Raw genomic sequence first — 25,224 nt, 5'->3', positions numbered from 1 at the left:
GCTAAGGGCAGCACTTCTAGGAACTCCGCGCTAAATGACAAATAATTGGGGACCTAAGATAGATTTGACAAGAAAGTACATACTTACACCACCCTGGCCATGACAGCTATAAGCTGTCATTTGCCAGTTTCATACAGTTAGGTAGGAAATATTGCTGGACCAGATGAGGGAAAAACTGTAAGGGATGGAGTATAGAGCTTTGTCCAAAGAATTGATGGACATCTGCAGCTACTATTCTGAAGTTGCAAAGCATTTGTGCTTTTGATGCTTTGAAAGCATCAAACAGGGTTGGCCATCTCAGGTTCTGTTATTTATAGAAATGCTTGATTAGAACATGTTAGGTCTGAGATTCCAGATGCACCTTTGGACAAAGAGTTGTAGAAACGTGAAAACGGGAGCACAACATGAGAAGGATATCAAGAGTTAAATGTTGACAGAGATCTAAAAATATTAAAATGTGTTAAAATCTAGATGACGGAGTGTAAAAGTGGGCTGGGGGATTGCATTGCTAAAAATGTATGACCAAAGTTACAAAAAAGAAGAGGTTAAGGATTCATATCAGTTGTTATGAAAACACAAAATCCTGGCATTACTAATGAGAGGAGAAATGGGAGAAAAAAATTAACCAAGTGAGGAAGAGCAGGGATAGACATAAAAGCTAAGGAGATGAAGGGATAGACATAAGAGCTAAGGAGATGAGTGTGGAGATTTTTCTTGAATATGTTTTAAGTTTGAGGTTGTCTGAGGGCAGATAGCATCTGACTTTCAAGCACATTAGAATCATGAAATAAGTGAGTAATTAATAATGGGCATTCCCTGGGAACTTGTCTGTAAAGAATGGAGTTGTTTGAGGTTGTTGGGTTTCCTTCATTTCTTTCTTTGGCATTTCAAATATGTGGATGAGTGATGGATTCTTTTTTGATAGTCATTTCTGAGTGGGCCAAGAAATAGGAACTATTGCTGTAAGTAAGGAGAATTTTTTTATTAGTTACTGTAGGCTAGTAAGTAGAACCTCTGGGTAAGGGTCACAGATTGGGGACTACTACATATGGTAACATTTTGGGGTATTGCTTGTCTTTAAGCAGTGGGTTGGTCTTGAGCTTATTCAATTCCCTGTACTGGGTGATCCCCAGCATGAAAGCAGGAACCGCCTTGAGGGGTCATCATATGGGCAGGTGTAGCGATGGTGTGTGCTCCTGCTGACATCCGCGCACTGAGGGACTAGCTAATGAAACCCTAACCCCACCCACGGTTGCTGCCATTAGCTCTCCCATCTCACTACAGAAAACCTTCCATTCTAACCATACATGTGCGTTCTTCCACCCACGCACTAATGAGGGAATGCTGCCAGTGGTGTGGGATCGCCAAGCCCACAGCCCCTGTTCTGGACATTTCAATGTCACACAAGCCTGCACTAGCATGATGGCAACTGGTCAGATGAAAGCCACCCTTTCAAGCCACTGTCTGCTGCTAATGTCCACTCTGTCTTCTCATTTAGTTTCAAAACAAAATTCTGTATTGTTTAGGATTACCTGATTTGAAGGGATATTTTAGAGCTACAATTCAAATTGGAAAGGGATGGTGGTGAATCAAGGGTGTAATTCAAGAAAGAGGGAAGAATGGGATTTTGGACAGAGATCCTTAAAGTGAATAACTGCAGTTATACAGAATATTATCTTCATAAAGTAGCAAAAAGTATACTAAGAACTAAGTCAACACAGGAATGGAGAAAGGAGATTCTAACGATAGGGATGACTGCAATTAAGACTACAGAGAATAGACAAGAGGGGGCTGGAATTTACTGGAGGAAACTAGCAGAGGAACCAAGGTAGTAGGAGCAAATAATTAGAAAAGGAATGAGAAGAGGCCAACAAGACATTTGGATTGCAGGGTAGCGCTTGCCTTATGTATCAATGACTGATATCAGAGTGTAGACAAATAGTAAGGGATAGGGCAGTCCTAATGAAAGACCTGCAATGGTTGAGTTTTTAATTGAATTTAGAACAGAGGCTGCTGTTAAATAAATGTATAATTAGTAGAGCATATAAAATATTGCAAAATAACTATAGGAATCAATCAGAAGAGGTCAGAAAAGATTGGGAAAAGAGATTAGCTGTGCAATTCACAAAGAAACAATAGGGGGAAATATTTATGGCTCCCAAATATGCAACAGATTATAGAAAATTTAAGATTTTTGCTGGAACATGTTTGTGTAGATAATCTTATACTGCAAGTAGACTCCAAAAATTTTTTTCTCGGGTAGATGGCAAATGGTGGTGGTGTGATGGGGACGGAGGAGGTAACTAAGAACATATGTTTTGGGAGTGTAATGAGCAGGTAGATTTTAAAAATAGAATACAGAGTAATTTCTGCAGTAGGAAAGGAAGATCTTAGATTCTGAGACTGTCCTTCCTTTTTGGCAGCTCCCATAACTCATGTCCCTGTCCTGACTTTTGGCCACAGAAAAATTTCTATATTTAATGTATAAAAAATGGTATAGGAACACTGGTAAATTCTAGGTAAGTGATCACTGGGAATTATAACATGTTAACCATATAGAATTATTGAACAGACACATTGTCTAATGTAATGTGCTTAGAACCCATATCATTGACGATGCGGTCCATTGAACCATTCTGATTGAGATTGTGTTATGGTTGGGATCAAGAAAATTGCCCTTTTCCCCACTGTAGTGCGATCTCCAAGTTGGTATGTATAATTAGCAGGGGGTGTTGGGGTGCAGAGGTGCTTGCCCCCATGCAAAAGCAGTTTTTGTGATGTTTGCAGGTGTTGTTTTTGTTTTCGGTGGACGCATTGTCACTGATATGGGTTCAACCATATCACATTCAACAATGTGTACATTCAATTATTTGATAGGGACCCCAACCAATATACACTTAGCAGTGATATTTAAAAGGTCTTTTCAAACACTTCAGTGGTCACTCCCAAATCAGGCAGGGCAATATGTGATAACCGTGGTATAAATTCTTCTTTACCTTGGATTTTCTTGGTTAAAAATCTCAACTGTGTTGAATGATACACTTGGATTTGTTTGTACAAAATATGGCATTGTATTCAGTGATGAGTCTAATAGTGGAAGAGTTCAGTGGTATGATAACTTCTTTGGATCTTGATATTCACTTAGAAGTTAATTGTCCCACATAGAAGTATATTCTGACTTTGGTGGACGCATAATGATCGAATGAGATTGTCCACATAAGTACCCGGGTCTCTTATGACAGTGTCTTTCTGAAGAGAAGTACCATTTATAACATAGGAGTTGGGAGCAGTTTTTTGCCAACACTTTTTTGCATTTAACTTGAGACCATTTTCGTTAAACTAGGCACATGTGCATATTCCAGCTTTTGCTGGAGTCATTTAGTATAATTGAATGTGCAGTTAATCACGCCTAGCTACAGTCACCATAAGTTTCTTTAAAGTGTTCAGGTCTTAGAGTGCCACCTAGGATCACTGCCTCCTTAAGCAAAACATTATAGACATTATCAACCATCTAACGATCTAAGTTAGATTTAAAACTAGTGATACTAGGAGACATTCTAACATCGGCAGGTATTCATTTCTATAGTCTAGGAATCAGTTGTGTTATAAATTTACTTCTGAGAGAAGTTCTGCATATAGGAATAGCAAAATTTATATTGTCATACCTATGTTCTGTTGAATTATTGGACAGAGAGACAATATTAATAACTTGTAACATATCATCATGAAAAATGATATAAGCATTAAGAGCTTTCTAGTATACCTGAAGTGCAGTGAAAATAATTTTGAAGATTTGCATCTTTTTATATAAGTTAAATGTCAAATAGAAAATATTCTTTTCATAAATTTATTCTGAATTGTTTCAAGTAAGGCAAGCTGGGTCCTGTTATAAGAACAAAGTATGCTATGTTGTATTCTAGTATTGGATGAATGTACATTTTATACAAGTGTACTAAACTTTCTTCATCTCTTAAAGATAGTGATTTAAAGATATGACTAATTAAATGGGCGCGTTTCTTGATATTGTTTACATGAGTAGAAAAAGAGATGTCAGAAGAAATAAATATTCAGAAGTCTTTGTAATAGATTGTCTCATGTAAGGTAACATCGTTAAGAGATAAATTAAGTGTGAGGACTGGGCCTTCAAAATACATTACTTCACACTTATTTTGGCTGAAATTCACATTGGCCTTTCTAGTGCAAGTAAAACTTAATGAAAAAATTCAGATATTGGTGTGAAATCCCCTTTACAATCTAATATAAAATCTTAATCATCTGCATACTTTGCTTGCCAGCAGTGATTATTAATAGGACTGATTGTAACCAATAGCTTGAATAAAAAAGGGGCCAAGCACTGAGCCCTGTAGGACTCCAGGCAGCACAGGAAGATGTCCTTTTATTGAAACACAATATGTGCATTCAGTTAGCCATTGATCAAAATGGATTATATCTATAGTTCTTCAATGCTGCAACAGTACGTAGATCTATGTGAAATAGTATTAAAGGCTTTTGCTTAGTCAGTATACATCAGCGGTCTCCAAACGTTTTTGCAGCAAGGACTGGTTTTATGTAAGACAATTTTCCATGGACCGGCCATTGCGCACATAATAAAGTGCATAACATTTATTTATTTGACATTTGTTTACTGGGGAGGCCCGACTGGACTAAAAGTCCATTTTCACCCAAGACCTGGGGAGAAAAGCTCCCAACTACAATAAAAAGACAGTTGGCAATAATTACAAAAAAAAAAAAGTGTACATTCTGCTTAACAACATAACATTGATCTACTATGGTAGAGAGGTACATAAACCAATGGTAAACTTATTGACTTTCTAAGTTTATAAGAGCAATATTTAAAATCTGTCCCTGTTATTTGGTTCTGTCCCTCATGCCTCTCAACCGTACAGATTTTCACAGAACGACCAGAATTTTACTTCATATTTTTGGTCTGTTTCTCATAAAATTGTTGTTTTCTGGCAAATCACTGGCAGATCATTGATGTTTGAAGTCAGAAAATAATAGTTGAGTTTCAGACTTCTTACCCTTCATAAAATACATGGTAATGCAAAACCTGTATTTCCATCTACTTTCTAAGTTTGTAAGAGCAGTACTTATTGTCCCTATTTTTGGGCCATTATTTTGGCTTTGTCCAGATTTATTGCTCTAAGAGGTTTAGAGGTATAATCCAGATTTATTATATGAGAGGTTGAGTGTTATGGTCGAGAGGTACACAAACCTGATTGCTGCTTCTGCCACTCGGGATCACTCTTGCTCTTCACTCTGTCTCTCTCTCTCACACACACACACAGACACACACACATACATAGTCTTTTGCATTCATGCATGCATTCACTTACACAAGATCATTCTCACTCTCTCTCAATCTCTCTCTCTCACACACACACACACACACACACACATGCATACACGAACACAGTCTCTCTTGCTTTCATGCACACATTCACTCACACATGCATGGATTCTTCTGCTTCCATGCACGTATTCACTCTCACATGCAGACAGAAACATACACAAACACACAAGGACTCTTCTACTTTCATGCACACACTCACTCACACACGCAAACAGACACATAAACACACTCATTCATTTTTTCATTTCCCTCCATGCCTGGTGGCCTGGTACCGGTCTGCGGCCCGGTGGTTGGAGACCACTGGTATAGATAACACCAAGTGACAAAGCAAACCCGGTCAGAAACACTTCTGAAATATTGGCTTGGATGTCTACAAAATAAATACCAAAGAGTAGATGACCCTACTACTAACAACTTTGTGTTCAGAGGGGGTACCAACATCTTTTATAACTTGGGATATAGTGAATAACCATTATGCAGTCCGATGGACAGTGTGTGCTTTTACATTATATTTGTCTAATGTTTCAGTAATGCTTCCATGGAGAATAGTGTCAGAAGACTTGGCCAGGTTGACATAAGCAGTGTGTGAGTAACAACTCTCCACAGCCTCTATAATTTTTTTTCAAAGCAGTTTACTAAGTTCAGAAGATGGGACATGCCCTTCACAAAACCAAACTGATTGTGGTCTGTATCATTTAAGATGCAGAAACTAGTTTTACTGTGATACGTTTCATGGCTTTGAATATAAGGCCATTTAGGCTGATGGGCCTATAGTTGCCCAGGTGATTATTCTGCAGGCATCAGACACAAATCCTTTGAAGAGGCTGAGGTTCAACAATTTAACCAGAGGTTCGGGTAGTGCATACTTGGCACTGACGAGAATGCAGCCCTAATATGTTGAGATGTCCTATGGAAATATTATTTGTTAACCTTTGATAGGGATTCTCTGGATTTTGTGACTTGGTCCATAGGGATTTCAGGAAAACTCAATGTTCAGGTATTGTGGGGCCAGTAGTATAGATAGGTGGGGTAAAGTTAGTACAAAATTTGCATGCTAATATATTTGCCATATCCTTGGGGTCAGAATGTGGGATATTGTTGTGGATGACTTCAGTGCATTGTTGGTCTTTATTCTTTAATTTCCTGACATAACTAAATACACTTTGTAGTTTTCTTTGGCATCTGTAACAAGCGGCACCTCCTAGTCTTTACATTTTGTAATCGCTCCTTGTTGGCATGTTTTATTGTGGTCATGAGTTAAGGGAAATAGAGATTTCTTAACGTTTTATTATTTTCCTCTTTTTGTTATACATGTTATTAATATGGGGGTCCTGCCAGCAAGTTTTTTCCTCAGTTTACCATTATATATTGGGTGGACAGGTGCTGACTTTTCTATGCAGCTGTCTACTATAGAAGTTTCTTCCTGAATTTGCCATTATATTTTTGAGGAGAGGAAGGTTGGCTACATATTCTTATATGCAGCTGTTCAGGTGCTGGTAAAACTGGGAGGTGAATGTGGCAGCCCTCTCACATGGGTCCATTTGAGAGTGATTGTTGAAATTTTTGAGCAGGTCTTCTACAAACTGAATTAAGTTTGACCTGGAAAGGTCCCTAACAACATTTATATTGAAGGTGGGGTGGGTACCACTAGTCCTGACAGAGAAAATGACTAATTTGAGATCAGACTTAACCAGGGATGAGGGCATACATGATGGGATTACAGATAGGGGTTAGGCTAGTAAGGACTACGTCATAAATATTAGAGCTTATTGTGGGCAGTTCTACAATTTTCTCCAATGCATTTGTATTGAAGTACTGGAAATTTTGATCATATCTATTTTTAGAGGTGTATGTGTGCAAGTCAGTGCTTGGATAAGTGAAGTCCCCTAGCAAGAAGGTATTTGGTTTAACTCCTCAGCGGTATTAAGGTAATTTGCATTATCTTTGGGGGATATCAATAGAAATAAATAGCAAACAATGAACTAATAGTTGGAATTTTAAGAATACTTTGGATCTACAGGAGTTGCAAGTTAGGATCATGGATAATTTGATGTGAGCTGATGTTTCTGATTGATGCAGATACTCCTTCACAGTTAATCAGGGGCTTGAAGGTGTGGTTGGTGCTAAACTCTGCTACAGAGCGAGTGCTGCTATTGCATTTAAACCATGACTCTGACTACACTAGTATGAATGTGTCTGAGTTGCAGAAAGGCCTCAAGTTCTGATATCTTTCCGTTTAGACCCCTGTCATTGAGTAGAGCTGTTGTGACATTGTCCAGATATGAGTGTGTTTTCTATGCAGAAGTGTCCAGTAGGGGATGGTGCTTATAAAAGGTGCTATGGTGGCAACAAAGGCTTTAACCATTATGTGGAAGCACTGGTGTGAGAATGAAAGACATCCCTGACAAATAGGTTATCTTGTATACCATTTCATCTCATGCCAGCACATACTGGATCCCATTATATTGACACAAGTTAATTAGCCAGTGGTTAAAGCCAATTTTTTTTTTTTTGATATCCAGGCAGCATTCTTGGTGAAGGCAAGCTACTGTTTAAGACCCACCTTCAAGCTTTCCAGATGACTACCAAAGTATGATCCAGAACCCACATCAGCATTCTGTCTGCTAACGGGTCTACTTTACATTACCGAACCGACAATTCACCGACACACAAAACACTGACCCCAAATAACCGACAACTCACAAAACCGAACACCATTACACCGACACAAACAACGTAAACTACATGACACACAATGACATATCCACTAACCTTAACGTCCAAAACCCTAACCCTAAGGTCCGACACTACCGCACAGTTACCCTACCCGCACCCTAACCCTAACTCACTTAACCCACCCCTACACCTAAAGACTGTCACTATCGCACACTTAACCTACCTGCACCCTAACTCTAACTCACTTAACCCACCCTAAAACATAAAGCCCGTCACTATCGCACACTTACCCTACCCGCACTCTAAACCTAACTCACTTAACCCGTCCCTAAACTACAGTCCTTCACTGTCACACACTTACCTTACCCGAACCCTAACTCCGACACTGCCACACACTCACCTTTCCCACACCCTAACCCAAAATCCCACAATATCGCACACTTACCTGACCGCTCCTAAATCCGTCACTATCGCACACATACCGAGTCGCGCTCACATGTTACCCTTGTCGGTCTTTCAGCTGTCGGCAAATCACCGTTTTGGTCAACTTACCTGTCGGTCGATGTTCTTCATCTCACATTGCTGCAGTCCTTACATATGGTAGTCCCGCTCCTCGGGTCGGCCGAATACCAAAGTATTAGATTATTTTGGTTTTTCTTGCCTCAGTGTTTTACTGGATGTCAGAAAAGTGAATAACTGTATTTCTTGTGGAAAACAGATACGCATAGGGATTATCATTCTTTGTGTATTCTTAGATTGTGCTAGGCTGGTCTTGTGCAAAGACAAAGCAGTTAAACCTAGGCAAGATGAGTCACTTCTGTCTCAGGGGAGGGGAGATTTTTGCAGGCAGGAGGTGGTGGAGAGGGAGGCAGGGCAGAAGGGGGCTTCTCTCAAGTTACTGTACTCCCTCCTCCTAGGGTGGTTAGGCCTTCTCCTTCTGTTTCCAAGGCTTCTCCCAGAGGCAGGCCAGTTTTAGCTTCTGTTGGTGTCACTCCTAGTTCAGCAGGGTCTGTGCCTAAGAAGCACATGCTTAAAATGGCAGAAGATTTAATTACTCTGATTAGAGGTTCTATGCCCTCCTGATAAGAGGCCTAGGGTGAGAGCCAGTTGGGAAGTTTTGAGCAGGCTTGGATGTTTCAGAGTCTTCAGCTGAAGACTTGCAGGAGTACTCTCCTTATTCTGATTCTGATGCAGATGATTCCACTCCTTCTGCTTCTCCTCCAGAGGATTTTTTTTTTCAGAGACACTTCATTCTATGAGGGAACATTTTAGTGGGGAAGGTCAGGACTTCTCTGATCTAGGGAAAGGCTTAGGAGTTTTTGCTGTTACCCCAGCATAGGCCCTGGCTATACCCCTGTTCTGGATGTTGTGGAAGATGTGTTTGCAGAGGCTTCACTTAATCCTGATTCTCTGCCTCCTGCTCCTGGTATTACAGGGTGCCTGAGGCTCATAAATATCTTTATAAGAGTCGAAACTATTAGTCAGGGACCTAAGGGTGTCAAGGCCTCTGTTGTAAAAATCCTCTAGATAAAGAAGCCAGAGCTTTGGATAGATGGGGAAAGAAGGTCTATACATCTTCTACCTTAGCTATGAGGGCTTTGAATTGCCAGTTTCATATGTTGAAATATCAAAACTTTCTTCTTTCTCAATTGAAGTCTAAGGTGGATGCTCTGGCGGAAGGCATTGAGTGTAAAGAATTGCAAGATTTGGTGCATGTCTCTGAACAGGTGGGTAAGCATTCATTACAGTGTGGTTTTGATGCTGCAGGCCTCCTCTCTAGGGGTGTCTGCCACTGGCTCAGTTCTAGGCACGCCTGGTTGAAGGATCAGAATTTATCTGACCATGTTAAGACAAGGATTTTGGATGCTCCTTTGCAGTCTGATGTGTTATTTGGTTCACCTGTGGAGTCAGTTTTGAAGAAAATGGAAGACAAGGCTAAGTCTATGCAGGCTGTTAAAGATTTTTTGCAAGTTCAGCCTCAGTTTAGTAGGAATTGGCCTGCTAATCCTTCTTATGATTCTCAGTCTCAGAGCTCAGAGTTCTTTCAGGCTAGAAACAGGAGTTCACCTGCACAATCCCAGGCCCAATGACCTACTTTTCAGCTGCCAGATCCTTCTTGCCTGGCAGCACCTTTGGGAGGAAGGTTAGCACTCTTCAAGGAAAATTGGATGTTGATTACCCAAGACAAATGGGTATTGGATATCATACACCAGGGTTACAAGTTTTATTTCCATACCTTGCCTCCTTTCAAAGGCATGCCAGACGTTCCTCCTCAGCAAAGACTAGAGGCTTCCCTCTGCCAGAAGGTGGCCTAGGATTTTATTCTGTTTCTAGTACCAAAGAAAGGAAACACGTGGAGACCAATTTTGGATTTATCCATCCTCAACACATATCTGGACATTCCCAAGTTCAAAATGTTAGCGTTACAACAGCTTTTACCTCTGCTGGGCAAAGATCACTGGATGGTGACTCTGGATCTCAAGGAGGCTTACCTTCATGTTCCTATCAGGCCCAGTTGCCTGGGACTTCACATTATCAGTTCTCTGCATTGCCCTTTGGCTTATCTACTAGAGTGTTGTTCTGGCTCCAGTGGTAGCTTTCTTCAGGCTAAGAGGAATACAGATTTATCCTTATTTGGACGATTGCCTGATACTGGCCCAAGAAAAACTTCTTCATCATTTACAGTATGTGATGGCAGTGTTAAGATGCCTAAAGTCCAGTCTAGTACCCTCTCAGGACATGTGCTTTCTGGGTGTGAGACTGAATACAGCATCCCAGTTGGCCTTTTTGACCCCGGACAAACAAAAGAATCTTTCTCTTTACTTCCACCAGTTGTCTCATCAGTCCAGGCTGACTGCAAGAACAGTCCTTCAAGCCTTGGGGTTCATGGCATCTTGTATTCTGGTACTTCCCAATGCCAAACTGCATATGAGGAAGCTACAATGGTATCTCAAGAATGTATGGACACAGCACTGCCAAGATTTGGACACTGTCATTCAAATAATACCTTGCATTCAAAGATTTTTTTGGGTGGGCTCAGGAATGTCACCTAAACAAGGACTTCATCTAAATGGAAAATGGGTACAAGACGTGGCCTGCCAGACTTCAACACATACACATATCAACTTGAAGGAGATGTTAGCCTCCATTGCATTGATAGCTTTTTCAAGGTTTACTTCTCCAGGGCAGGTGTTGATTCAAACAGACAACACAACTGTCATGTGGTACATCAACAAGTTCTTATCCTCTATGCAGACAAGCAATGATTTTGTGACTGCTCTCAGTTTACAGCTAAATCTTCAGGCAAGGTTTCTGCCAGTGCTTCCCTCAGCTTTAAGCTAAATCTTCAGGCAGGTCTGCCAGAAGCACAGAACTCCTTAGCAGATGTGTTGAGCAGACAAATTATGGATCCCCAGTGGAAATTGGATGGAAATTGGATTCCAGAGATTGACAGAGATTGGGAGGGGAACTCCAGACCATAGATCTGTCTCTTTTCCCAAAAATTACCAGCTGCCAAAGTTTTGCACAAAAAGGTTTCATCCTCAGCTTGGAAAGTGGATGCTGCCTTTCCACCTCTGCCTCTCCTCCCAAAGGGTACTGCTGAGGTCAGACAGGACAAAGCCAACATGATTTTAATAGCTCCAGATTGGCAACACTGGTACCCATTACTGAGAAGTCTGGTACAGGAGCCTCCATGGCCTTTGCCTTCGATTCCTCACCTGCTGTCTCAAGAGAACAGTCATTTACTCAATGTCAAACTTCATTCTCTACATCTGACAGCCTGGCATATTCTGTTTTAAACCCTGGAGGGTCTCAGCTTCCACAACAAGTTTTGAATGTTATTTTGGAGGCCAGAAGGCCTAGTACAAGATAAATGGAGGAGATTTTTATTTTGGAGTACAGCAAAGGACTTTGATGTTTCTAAACCTAATTTAAGTGTGGCACTTCAATACCTTACTGAGTTATTGGACAAAGGTTTGTCCTTCTCCTCTATAAAGGTTCATGCTGCAGCAATTTCGGCTCACTATGACTGTGACCCACCATTATTTTCTCAGCCTTTGTTTTAAGCAATTCTAGAGGGGCAAAGAATACCTGCTTGGGATCTCAATTTTGTGTTGGAGAAACTCACTCTACAACCTTTTGAGCCTGCAGCATCGGCAGAGTTGAAATATTTATCTTGGAAGACTGCTTTTTGTTGGCCATAGAAGGGTTTCTGAATTACAGGCCCTTATGGCAGTTGAGCCTTTCTTAATTTTCCACAAGGATAGGTAACCCTTCTTTTATGCCTAAAGTGGTTTCTAGTGTGGCTTTAAACCAAAACTATTCATTTGCCTACTTTTTATGCAAACCCCAAAATAAAGGGAAAGGATTTTGCACACTTTGGATGTACACAGACAGTTCGCGATATTATTTGAGCAGAACTAAAGGGTTCAGGCAGTCTCAGCAGTTGTTTGTTTCTTTTGCTTTGGGTTCTCAGGGCAAACCAGTTTCAAAACAAACTATTTCTAAGTGGATTTGTTTTTGTATTGCTTTCTGTTATTCCCATTGGCTACTAAAGATATTTTGGAGGCAGCTACTGGAGTTCAGTGCATACTTTCTCTAAGCATTACCACCTTCCACTTTACTCTAAATCTAGGGCTGGATTACAAGGCATGTTGGCAGCTCCTAATGCTTTATAGTTTTGCCATCCTCCCTTACCTCTGCTTTGGGATTCGGACTGCAGCAATGTGAGATGAAGAACATAGTACAGTTTATTTATGGTTCGTCTCAGTCTTCTGCGTGTCGGTGAAGTGTCGGTTCGGTAATCTAAAGGAGACCCCTGCTAACTGGGAGTGGAGCATGATGTGAAGCACTGCCAAAAATACCAGCAGTTCACTCTAGCCACCGGTAGCCATAGAGGGGAAACATTTCAGGCTTGTTTGTATACCTGGAGAATGGTGGTGATTGAAAGCACCTAGCACTGAGGATCAGTGGGAATGTCTCACACACACCTCTCAGACTTTGCCAGATCATGGTCAAAAGACTAAGGAGAGGGAGGGCAGACATCTGTCACACCTTTCTGGAGGTAAGTCTGATAAATGCCCCCCCCCATTTCCTGTTTGTGTTATAACCTCACCCTTCACTAGGGAGGGCTCATGTTTTCACTTGTCCTTCATAGGTTGGTACTAGACTATTGGCCCTAGGACGTATGCAAGCCTAGCCATAACAAATCCCTGGATATTTCTTCCCACAATATTTACTTCTCTGGACCCCTGTCTAGCAGGGTGACTGACATGATCCCCAGGCTGAATTTCCTATCTCCCATCCAATCTTGCCAAAAATGAGAGCCAATGATGTGTTTCATTTTTCATCTCCCTTGGGTGGAGTGCATCCTGGAGTTAAAATCTCTGCCTATCCCTCAACTAAACATGACAGCAGTCAGCATCGACACCAAAAGCAGCACTTTAAATCTCCTGATTATTGGTAGCCTTTGACACAAAGAACTTGTCTCCCCAGGCTTCCCTTTCCAGCTAGTAAAATTGGGTGACCCTGCTGAGGAGGGTCCGCCAGGTGTTTCCACTTCAGGAAACCTGTTTCAGACTATTATAGAACTGGTCATCATAGATGGAGGAATGCAATTCTAGGAAACATCATTCACTCCAATTCCTGCCTTCCCATAAATGTCAGTCCTCCTCCTAAACATTATCCTGTATGAACTATTCTTACAGTTTCCATTTATATTTGTTCCTTCCCTTTTCCAAAGAACCAACCATCATTTCCTTTATCGCTTTAACAATATTCAGTGCTTCAGTTACAGTTGGTTTAGATTTTGATTTTCCGGTAACTGCTTTTTTGGCAGCCAATAGCATTAAATTTAATAAGGCCTTACTATGAACAGAGAAATCAAATTCTGTGCGCTAGCTCAAAAAATAATTTCCTTAAATTATTTGCCCCCCCCACACCCCCCAATATTTCTGATAGAGTACTCTGTAGGGAAATTTTAAAATCTGCCAAGTCACTATACTCCCAAAAAACATGTTCTCAGTTATTTATCTCTCTTCCTTCGCACATCCCGAATTTATCTACCTGAGCAAAAATTCTCTGAAGTCTTCTTGGGGCATAAAAACACATATGGAAACACTTCCAAGTAAAATTCCCAAACCTTCCTTGACTTTGTTGCATACTTTGGAACCATACATAATTACGTTCAATTGTTGCATGTAAATTGCTTTTCCAGACTCTCTCTTCCCAATGTTTTCTTACTTCCACTGATTAATTCTTAAACTTATCATGAAATATTTTATATGTTGTACTAATAATCCATTTTCAACAACAGCCTCAGTTCTGGATTCAACTAAAACTCTACAAGAGCTGATCTTTCACTTAGGACTCCTTTATTGCTTTCGCTTTGCTTAACTCTGATATTGATCCTTGGTAGGGAAGGTAGTATCTAACCTGCAGTCCAGACATCTGCTTGGCTTTTTCTCGCTCTGTTATCTCCCCCTATTTAGTTATTTGCTCTCATTACCTTGGTTCCTTTGTCAGTTTTATCTAGTAAATCCCTGCCCACTCTTGCCTATTTTCTGTATGCCTACTTGTAGTCATCCATGTTGGCAGAATCTCCTTTCTCCATTCCTGTGTTGACTTAGTTCTTAGAATGCTTTCTGCAACTTTATAAATATAGTATTCTGTAGATTTGTTATTCATAAGGATCTATATCCAAAATCCTTATTTCTTGAACACTCCAACTTTTATTTATAACCTTCTGCTTGTACATTTTTATATGAGCCTTAGCTGCACAACTTTAAAGTATCTTTACCTCTAAAATATTCACATAATTTAGATAGTCCTTATCACCTTATCCTATGGGGAGGATCAACTTATCACACCTGACTATTGCCCTCTTCTGCTCCCAAATAAATTCCTTGAACTATTAATTATTGTCCACAACTTCTGCTTTGCTTGATAAAAATATGCCTGACTTGTGTATACAACTAAAGAGACTAAAAACATTTTCACTGTTTGTGTCTTATTGTCCATATCCATAAACAAGAGCTTCCATTTTATCAATCTCTGTATTGCCTTTTGTTAGTGTTTTCCTCCATATCCTTAGCTGCCTTGACAGAGTCCTTTTTAATCCATACACCTAAATGCTTCATCTTATTGTAGCCACAAAAATATGGGTAATACTGAAACATTTCATTTGCAGATACATAGTTTACCACTATAACCTTTGCTTTATCTTCATTTATTTTATATCCCCAAAAGGCTTGAAATGATCTCAAAGTGTTCCTCAAAACCGAAATGTCCTTTTCTTGTTTTATCAAGCACAAAATAATGTCATCTACAAGTAAAGCTTACTTTTCATGATTACCATACCAGTTATATCCTTACATTTGTGACGCCCTTGTTTTCTTTGCCAATGGCTCTAAATGTAAAGTAAATAACAAAGGGGAAAGAGGATACCCCTGCCGGGTCCCTCTGTTTAAACAAAGTGTGTCAGAGAGGAACACTCCCATCTTACTTCTTACCTCTGACTCATCATATATCTTCCTAATTAACACAATTAGTCTATTTTTCTATTGATCTACTTGTGAAATCCCAGCTGACTCTATTAAATGCTTTCTCTGCATCAAGATCCACCAACAATAGCAATATTTAATTACATTCTGCTTCTATCTGGATCATCACTGTTCTGTTAATTTTGGCAAATCTTTGCCTTCCTTACACAAAACCACACTGGATCTGTATCTATCAATTTTAGCAACACCTTTGCCATTCTACACCCATCCCTCCCTGCCAGCTTCTTGGACACCTGGGCTGCTAATCGAACCGTGGTCATATTGGACCATAGTTAGGGCTTTATCTCTCTATGCTGCAATGTTGACCATATGGACTATAAGTCATCTAGAAAAGTACACAAAGGACAGTTTTATTTCCCATGGTAGAGTACTCACATGACAAAATTATTTAAGAAAAAGTTTAATTGGGTATGTTAGCAATTAAAAATTGAGATAATGAAAACAAAGCCAAGTTATTAAATAAAGTTAGCCTCAAATTCTAACATTAAAACATTTTATAATTATCTGACTGCAGCACAGAGACCAGGATAGGACTTGTTGGCCTTTTATTTTATCTATCTATCTAGCTATCTTTGTTGACTAGTAAAGTTTGACTGGAACATGCGCTTTTTCGGAGGAGGGTTGGGAAGAAAAGCTCCAGCACAATGCTTAGTATTCAGTACAAAGCATTTTTAGTATATAATAAAAACATTGTAGAGACTTTGAGTATTTTACAAAAACAGTGTATTATTTAGAAAGAATAACATGACTTACAGGGTTGTGCAGAAAGGTGATTTTCAAACGTTGTAATTGCTTAAACTTGTACAGATTAATTGGCTCATTTAGAGTGGAAAGAAAAATGAGGAAATGTATATCAAAGAGAATAATTAAGTTTAAAGATGTAGTAAGAATGATTTAGGTAATAGAGTATTATCAGAGTATCATAGTATAGTAGGTGTAACTGCAGATGAAAGGGATGCAGTTGATAGGTATTGGGCACATTTTAAGAATAGAAAGACATGTTAAGTTAGTGAGTAGTTGAGAACTATTGATGCAAGAAATGGAAGATGTACTGATGTTAGTTGATTATAGAGGAGACATTTATTTTAGGTATTTGTTAAGGGGACAACAATGATGTGGAGAGTGAGTGAGTAGAGAAGTGGTCAGGGAAAGCTGAGGAATGAAATGGGCTGAACTGAGAGGGTATTCTGGTTTAGCCAGGTGAAAGATGTGCACATCCATGATTGATATTGATTATGTTTAAGGAGCTTTTTAAATGTGGTGTAGTTTGCAACTAGCCTTAGATCTTTAGAGAATGTCATTGCAGATCTTTGAGACATAATGTGAGTATAGTGAGTCACAAGCTGAGTATTGTGACCTAGTGGTACTTGGTAAGAAGTTGTCACTGGAGCAGAGAGTCCCATTTGGACAGTAAGGTTGCAGAGTGCTAATTAGAGCTGGTCATGTTTCTGGAGTGTATATGAGATCATGAGTGGTTAGTAGTGTGTACACTAAGTAGTTAGGAAACTCGAGCCATTCTAGTTTTTATAGGGTCCGACGTTTAAGTGTTTTGTAGGTGATTTGTTTTTGGCAAGTTTTGCTATTTTGTTATAGCAGGATGATGGCTTGGCTAGGTAGGTGGTGGTTAGGTTAGAAAAGATAGGGGAGGCAGGAAGGCATAAAACAATTATGGAAGTAGGTAGACCATAACTAAAGTTTTTCTAGTGGAGTCAGTAAGGTATTTTGACCAGTAGAGTGAGACGAGTTTTTGTGGGTATTTTTGATAGTTTGCAAAATATTTTCTTCGAACTTGAGATGATGATTCATTATGGCCCTAGTAGTTGTGTACGAGTTGCTGTTTAGATTATTGTGTTATTAGAAGATGTTATTTTAAAGGAGTAACTTTGTTTGGTGGGTTGTTGTGTGAGTTTTGTTTTCTTTGGATTTAAAATTGGTTGGATTGTTTTTCCCAGGATTCAACCGCAGAGAAAGTGTGTGATATCTTGTAGTTCAGTTAGCAAGATGATGCTGTACATGCAAGTGTTACATCGTTAGCATATTAGATTATTTGTGCATGATGAGTGGCAGGATGAAGTTTGTTTGTAAAAGATATTAAAAAGTAGGGGACCCAGTACAGACCCCTGTGAGACACCAACTGAAACAGGTTGAAAGGTTGAGAGAGTTTGTTTCCATCTGGCATTCTGTCTGTCAGATGAATAGCTAAGGAAACAGGAAAAAAGAAGAGTGAGACAGACCTAGTGAGGCGAGTTCTATGAGAAGTTTTTGATGGGTTACATTGTCGAATGCTTTAGACAGGTCTCAGAATAGGGTTGATACTATGTGACTGTTGTTTTGATGTGAGTTAATAGTACTGGAAAGGTGTAAGAGAGCTGTTGTGGTACTGTGGTTCGGACGAAAATTGGATGTTAAAGAGAAGCTTGAAAATGATAAGATTGTTTGTGATAGTAAAGATATTCCTAGGATGTTTAGTATATATTTTCCAGAAAATAATTTAAATGTCTTAAATGATATTATATTGCAGATTTTAGGAGTGCATTTGTCTATTTATTAGTGATGCTGTTTAGGATATTGTTTAATACATAAAGTGTCTTAACCTTGGAAACCGGCATGTTGCCCAATTAAATGTATAAGAAAGATACAATATAGTGCCCATATATGGACCAATAAGTCTCTGACGACTTTTGTATTTTGTGTTTTTTTTGTGAAACCTTTGAAAGGTGTCTGTTAGCAGCAATGAATATTCATAATAAACAGATAAATAGTATTGGTATTAACTGACTTGGACTTTCATAAGGTAGATCAACTTTCACTTTTTTGGTAAACGTATGAACCTGTGAGCAAGACACTTGGTTGGGGATTGGAGTGCGTATTGTCTATATTGATTTGGCAAGAGTATTTTGCAGTGTCCTGCATGATATAATTATGAAACATAAGATTAACTGCATATAAACCATTACATTATTAAATGGGTTCCAAGATGGTTAATGGGAAGAATACAATGGGTTATTTTCTCATTGGTCCCCTGTTATATCGCGTGTTCCTCGGGGATAATTTTTTGGTCCGCTCTTGATTAATTTTGTGTTTTCAACCCTTCCAACCTGTACAAAGTACTGGATTTCCAAATACACTGATGATGTAAAATTGGGGCCTTTATAACATTAGAGGATGATGACTAAATGCTTACTTAGATGTTGGGCATCTGTTACCTCTTGTTTTCTGAATGACAGTCTTAATATTAACTATAATAAATGTGGAGTTATGTTTTTGGTACAGGGAGGCCAAACAATGCTCTCATATTGAGAAGTCATATTATAAACAGATTAGATAATTGCAAGGACCAAAGAGTGTATATGTAAGCAGTAATATGACTTATTCACTAAGTGCGTCTATAGTCAAAGGTAAAGGTTTATGGGTTATTGGTTTAATACAGAGGAAAATAACATCCACATTGAGTGCTGTCTTAAGAATGTTGTACATCACTTATGTTTGACCAATTTTGAAGTGTAAAACATAATTTTTTAGTTACTCTAAGGATAACCTGTTAAGTTTAGAAAATGTTCAAAGAAAATCCTCAAGGAAATGTAATGAATGTAGTAATGAATTATGATCAAAGATTGCACCATCTAGGATTGTACTCTGTTATAGACTAATGGGAGGAAGTTAATGTTTGAGCTATAGAGCACTGTTTGATGAAGAATTAAGAATATTATTAAATATAGATTATTATTTTATACTCTGACATGTATCTAAGAGGAAACATACATATGTACCTGATGGAGAAAATTAACCCAGTAAGAACAACAACTTCAGTTACTCAGCCCAGTGTTAAACTAAATGCCTTTTGTCAGTCAGGAACAATGCAACTTTGGAATCCATTAAGACACCTTTAGATTGTTAACTTGGTCATTGGGCCTCTTCATGTGCTCTGGAATCTGTTAGTATGATCTTCAAGTCTGTATACAGTAAACCAAAACTTTGAATTCAAGGAATTCTCGCTGTTTCTTCATTGCTGTGTGATTTAGAGTTATTTTATGTTAAGTTGCAGGTGTGTGAAAGGTTTAAATGGAATATGTTCTTTCTGATTTTCTTCAATGGTATGTGTTGCAGTGAAAGGTGGAATAGCTTTTATACTTGTATAGTTACCCTGTTTGTTCAAATGTATGTCTTGTCAGCAGGTAGGAAAAGTGTCATTACCCGTTAGCTTCACAGGGTGTTAATCGGTGCTATGTTCATCTCTCATACTGTTGACTGGTAGGTGTCATTTTACTTGGGTCATGGTTGTGTGACCGTAGAATTAGTATTTACAAGTTAAGAGGGTGTGGGGACAGAGCCCCCCCCCCATCATTGGAGGTGTTGTCCCTCATTTGGAGGAATTGCTGTACTAATGTAATATTCTGTAGAAAATGTGTTTGTGATATTTGAGATATCATGGTGGAGGTTCAGAAATTAGTTAGGATGCTGTAGTGTTTGTAAACATGCTGGTAGGTTGGTGATCTGAGTAGTGTGATATTTAGTTGTACATCAGTAGGCTTTAGAAAACATCTAGGCAGGATTAGTTAGTTTTGTATTTTTTATGGTTGTATGCAGCAGCAGAAGTGTCTTAGTAATTGCAAGGGAAAACCTAATAGGTTTCTTTTTGCTTTTGGATTTGGTTTGCTAGTATTGATGGTAAACAGGATATGTTGATTTAGTGGCAGTGATGTATGTCTTGATATATGTTTCCTGCAATGAAAACTTATACAATTTTATATTTATGTGTGTGTTTAAAAAAAAGTGATGAACAAGCAATATTTTGCCAAAAACAAAATGTATTGCATGATCTAGGATAACCATAAGGCTGCCGTTCTTTATAGAATAGTTTACTAGTAATTTAATTCTATATCAGATTATTTGGAAATGTTTTCTCTATCTGTCTGTAATTGTCATGTAACATTTGCCATAAAATACCCAGACGAAACTACCCATATACCTTCCATTGCTGCCACCAACACACACACACACACACACACACACACACACACACACACACACACACACACACACACACAGTGAATTCTCACCCCTCTCCCACGGCAGAATACCAGTATCACAAGTTAAGTAATGTATATAGGCATTGTTTTGCTATATAGGGAACTACTGCAATAGCACTTGCCAGAAAGTTGGTATGTTTCCATCTTCAAGAAATTCTACTGCGTTGACACTCTTTTAGACTGTGGTTACAGATCTGATAAACTGTAATATTTATTTGCAGGTCTTATTCATGTTGGAGATGAGTTAAAAGAAATTAATGGAATTCCTGTGGATGATAAAAGTCCTGAGGAAATTATACAGATTCTGGTAAGCTGGTAAATTAATAACGTAATACAAGCAGGAAAATGAAGAATACAGATGACTGGGGATGCTTTGGAACAGGATTTTCCTAGCATGCTCTAAAAAATGGGCTGTTTAAGAAAACTTATGCCAAGCAAAATTATTATTTTAACTTTTGTCAAGTCTGCATATGGTTTATGAGAGGGCATGTACTGTCTCTCAGTATTTTCATTAAATAACATAAAGTGAATTACAGCATACACAGTAGATGTCTTCCATAATTCCAAAAGTGCAAGTGTTGATTTTACTAGGTGACTGTGAATGACTGTGAATATCCTTTTTCTGTCACAGTATGTCCTTCATTTACCATGGGGGGGGGCAAGAGTAATTTCTAAAAGATCAGGAAGCACAGAAGTTTTTCATAGCTTAGAAACCCTTGAGAATTCTCACAGAAAAACAAAGCGAGCAGTGAACAGTAGTGATGTGATTGTAAGACTTTTCTCCCAGAAAAATAGTGGGTTTTAACAGAACTGTTGTGAATCCCCCACCCCATCCCCAAGCAACAGGCAAAAACCCCTCCACTTCTCAGCTCTAAATACTCAGAGCCTATGTAACAAAATTCCAAACCTTCATGCCTGGCTTCTACATAACCAGCCCAATATTCTCTCCATCTCAGAAACCTGGCTTAAGCCCCACATACAAGATTCTGAAATAACTCCTCCCAACTACCGCATGTTAAGGAATGACAGAACACATAAAAAGGGGGGGGGGGTGTAGCACTCCTTTAATCAAAATCCTCTTAGTCACCCCTATACCAAACCCTTTCCCAAATTTGGCAAGGCAGAAATAATACCAGCCCTACTCCACCTAAACAAGCATAAACTCATATTTGTTCTCTCTCTCTATATTCCGTCTGGAGATATCTCATCCCTTGAAGATATTCTCTTTTGGGTCTCTACCAATATTACTCACAAAAACATAATCCTGGGAGACTTGAACATAAACTGGGCCACAATCTAATCTCCCACTAACTCACTCAGTATTAACTTATATAACTTTATACAACTAATCAGTTCCACTACCAGGCCTTCCAAGAACTCCATTACTTGGAAGTACAATAGACTGGATTCTGTGATAGTGGTATTCTCCCAGACCCACTAGCTGACCACTTCCCCACTTTTGCCCACCATCTCCCCTCTTCTATACAACTAACTCACACCTATATTTCCACTTGCTGTCTAAAGAACTTCAATTCTGAAACCTTCTCAAATGCACTAAGTAGCACAAACTGGAACCTATTAAAGACCCTTCCCCTAGATAATGCTCTCTCCTACTTTAACTCTACTTTCACAAACCTGCTCAACTCCTTTGCCCCTCTAAAAATAAAACATATCAAAAGTAACCATGTACCCTGGTTAACCAAAAACACCTTAGCTGCCATGCAACTCTGTGACAAAGCCTGGACACGTTATCATAAAAATAAAACCACTATCACCTGAAAAAAATATAAAACATTACGAAATAAAGTAAAAAAACATATTACTTCAGACCGCAAAGCCTATTTCTCCACTCTCCAAACCAACCACACCACCAATCCCAAACTATTTTGGAAAGGAATCTCATCTCTCCTCAACTCAGGAAGAAAAGAAAACCCTTGCCCCAACCCAGATGCCACTGACATGGACTTAGCCACCCAATTTAACTCTTTCTTCACAGAGTTCATAAGCAAGCTAACAGTCATCCTTCACCAACACGTCTGCAACCCCTCCTCACCGTGCACCCATCCCTTCCTCCCCCAACCTCCACCCTTCTCTGTCAATCCCATCTTTATATCCACCATAAAAAACTTCTCCTAAAATTAAAACCTGGTTCCAATGGCCCTGATGAAATTCCATCCTACTTCCTAAAAGTAGCCACAGAAGCTATTGCTCTCCATATTTGCATGCTAATTAATCGGACTATCTCAGAAAGCCAGGTCCCCCAGCTCTGGAAGAAAGCCTTTATTATTTCTCTACAAAAAAGAGGTAATAATAATGACATTCCAAACTTCCGCCCTATTGCTATCTTATCCCCTATTTCTAAGCTTCTTGAAAAATGTATCCACCATCAACTCTTACCCTACCTCATCAACAATCAGTGTCTTATCCAAACACAGCATGGATTCAGACCCAGTCATAGCACCTCCACTGCACTCTTCTCCTTCCTTGAAGCAATTAACAAAGCCCCTGATTCCGGCCATTTCATGTCCACCCTTCTCGACCTCTCTAAGGTGTTTGACACTATTTCCCACAACCTGCTTCTTAATAAACTCTCCAAACTAAACCTATCCCCTTCCTGTACCAAGTGGTTCTCCAGCTACCTCACAACCAGACAACAAGCAGTCAAATGGAATAAAGCCTCTTCACCCTTCCTTAATACTCCCACAGGTGTCCCCCAAGGTTCCATTTTAGGCCCCCTACTATTCAACATATTCATTAACAACGTCTACCAAGCCATTCCAAACTCCAACCTCATCCAATATGCCGACGATTGTACCATTATCTGCTCCTCCCCTTCTATCCCCACTCTAAATAAGCTTACCCAAAGCACCTTCTCCTCTACTGAGCAGTGGATGGTAGACAACCATCTGGCTCTTAATGCAACCAAAACTACACTTATGTTATTCACTGCCTCCAAAACATCCTCCCTAGATAAACACTCATTTATAATCACCAGCAAAAATAGTACTCCCGTAGTCTCTGACACTAAACTAGTAGGAGTACTCATAAATGATCAACTAAAATTCGACAAGCATTTACAAGTAAATATCAAAAAAAAAAAAACCTACAAAAAAAACTTGGTATGCTATACCACCATAATCGTTATATCTCTCCTTCCACTAGGCTCATACTAGCCAATACTTATCTCATCCCATCCCTCTGGTGCATCATCTATCCACACCAACCTGCAATCCTCCCTCAAAACAAAACTCTCCTGTTGCTGTAACAAGATAACAAAATTTGAGGCAGGTCACAGAGCCATTTCTCACCATTGTAATTCTCTTCACCAACTAAACTGGCATGAGCTACCTAACCTCCTCCTCACTTATACCCAACTCATCCAAGCACACACTCATTTACAACCCCTCTCTTTGTCCCTCCCTAGCCACTACCTTTGAAATGTATGAACAAGAATGACTTCTAAGATCTAATTCTCAAAAACTAATTAAATTGCACAAACCCACATGTCCAGCTGGGAATCACCTAATGTCCTTCTTTCTTGCATGCCTCTGGAATTTTCTACCATCTCCTATCCGCATTACCAGCAGTCTCTCCTCATTTAAAGCCTTGCTGCACTCGCACCTAACTTCACAATGGAAGTGCTCCTGTTCCCATCCTACCTAATCCTTCTAATACCACTTACTACTCTCCTAGAACTAAATACGCCATCTCTGCCTCCTGTAATTCCACAGCTCTATTGAACTGTTTGACCAACTACTTAACAGTTACCGTATGCTGCTACTTTTGTGTAAAAAAAAAAAAAAAAAAAAGTTTTTTTTATTGCTGTTTTACAAACTATACTGATGTATTCTATCATTGTTAACCTTTTCTTCTTATATTTACTTTGTATTCCTATGACATAATCTGTAATGTAAATGTGCAGTGTGTACTATGTATTTTTCTGGAGCTTTTCTCTCCAGGACTCCATTGAAAATGGACTCCTTGTGGCCCAATTGGACTATCCTGGCAAACAAACTGCAAATAAATAAATATCGTTTTGTATGCAAATCATACAGTTTCACATTGTTATTTACGTTGTTGATCCATCTCATTTCATTCATGCCTTTTTGCTCATGAAATGTAACAGACCAACTGTATTCTGTTAGGATGTCATCCATTTTAGATATCTATTTTTGAAGCAAAGTAAGCAAGCAGTAATACCACGTAATAAAATAAGCAACACTGGAGTACTCAAGAATGCGCTATTGTTCATTGCTAAAAGATATACCTGTCGCCGTCTTAGTGCAAGAATTTTGTACAAAGCCAGAAATAATGGGGGGGGGGGGGAATAAAGGAAAAACGATGGAGCCAGCATACTGTGACCTGGAAAACTTTATTATTAAATAAACAACAAAAAACAGACCGGTTTCGGCTGGACAATGTCACAGCCTTCCTCAGTGTAAAGCAATAAATCAATCGTTGTTTAAATATACCCCCCTCAAAGCTCATTGGTTCTTACCTAAAACTGTTCATTTAGGCCAGGTGGAAATAATCCACCTAGTCTGACAATCCACTTCTTTTCTTTAGCATTTAAAATGGAATG

The 25,224-nt window shown here is 39.1% G+C and overlaps 1 protein-coding gene across 2 annotated transcripts in view; it reads left to right on the top strand.

The window, feature by feature from the left end:
- MPP7 (MAGUK p55 scaffold protein 7) overlaps positions 1-25,224 on the top strand; it is a 1,877,075-nt gene that overhangs the window by 1,127,498 nt on the left and 724,353 nt on the right. For both annotated transcript variants that reach the window (XM_044066673.1, XM_044066671.1), the window contains exon 7: positions 20,864-20,949. In XM_044066673.1, the coding sequence (XP_043922608.1) occupies positions 20,864-20,949 (86 nt within the window). The remainder of the gene's footprint in view (positions 1-20,863; positions 20,950-25,224) is intronic.

This window comes from Protopterus annectens, chromosome 3.part1 (assembly GCF_019279795.1).
Source record: "Protopterus annectens isolate FY-2018-M chromosome 3.part1, PAN1.0, whole genome shotgun sequence".
In the NCBI taxonomy this organism is placed as follows: domain Eukaryota; kingdom Metazoa; phylum Chordata; order Ceratodontiformes; family Protopteridae; genus Protopterus; species Protopterus annectens.
The sequence above is the reverse complement of the archived record's forward strand: the minus strand, read 5'-3'. Positions and strand labels throughout refer to the sequence as shown.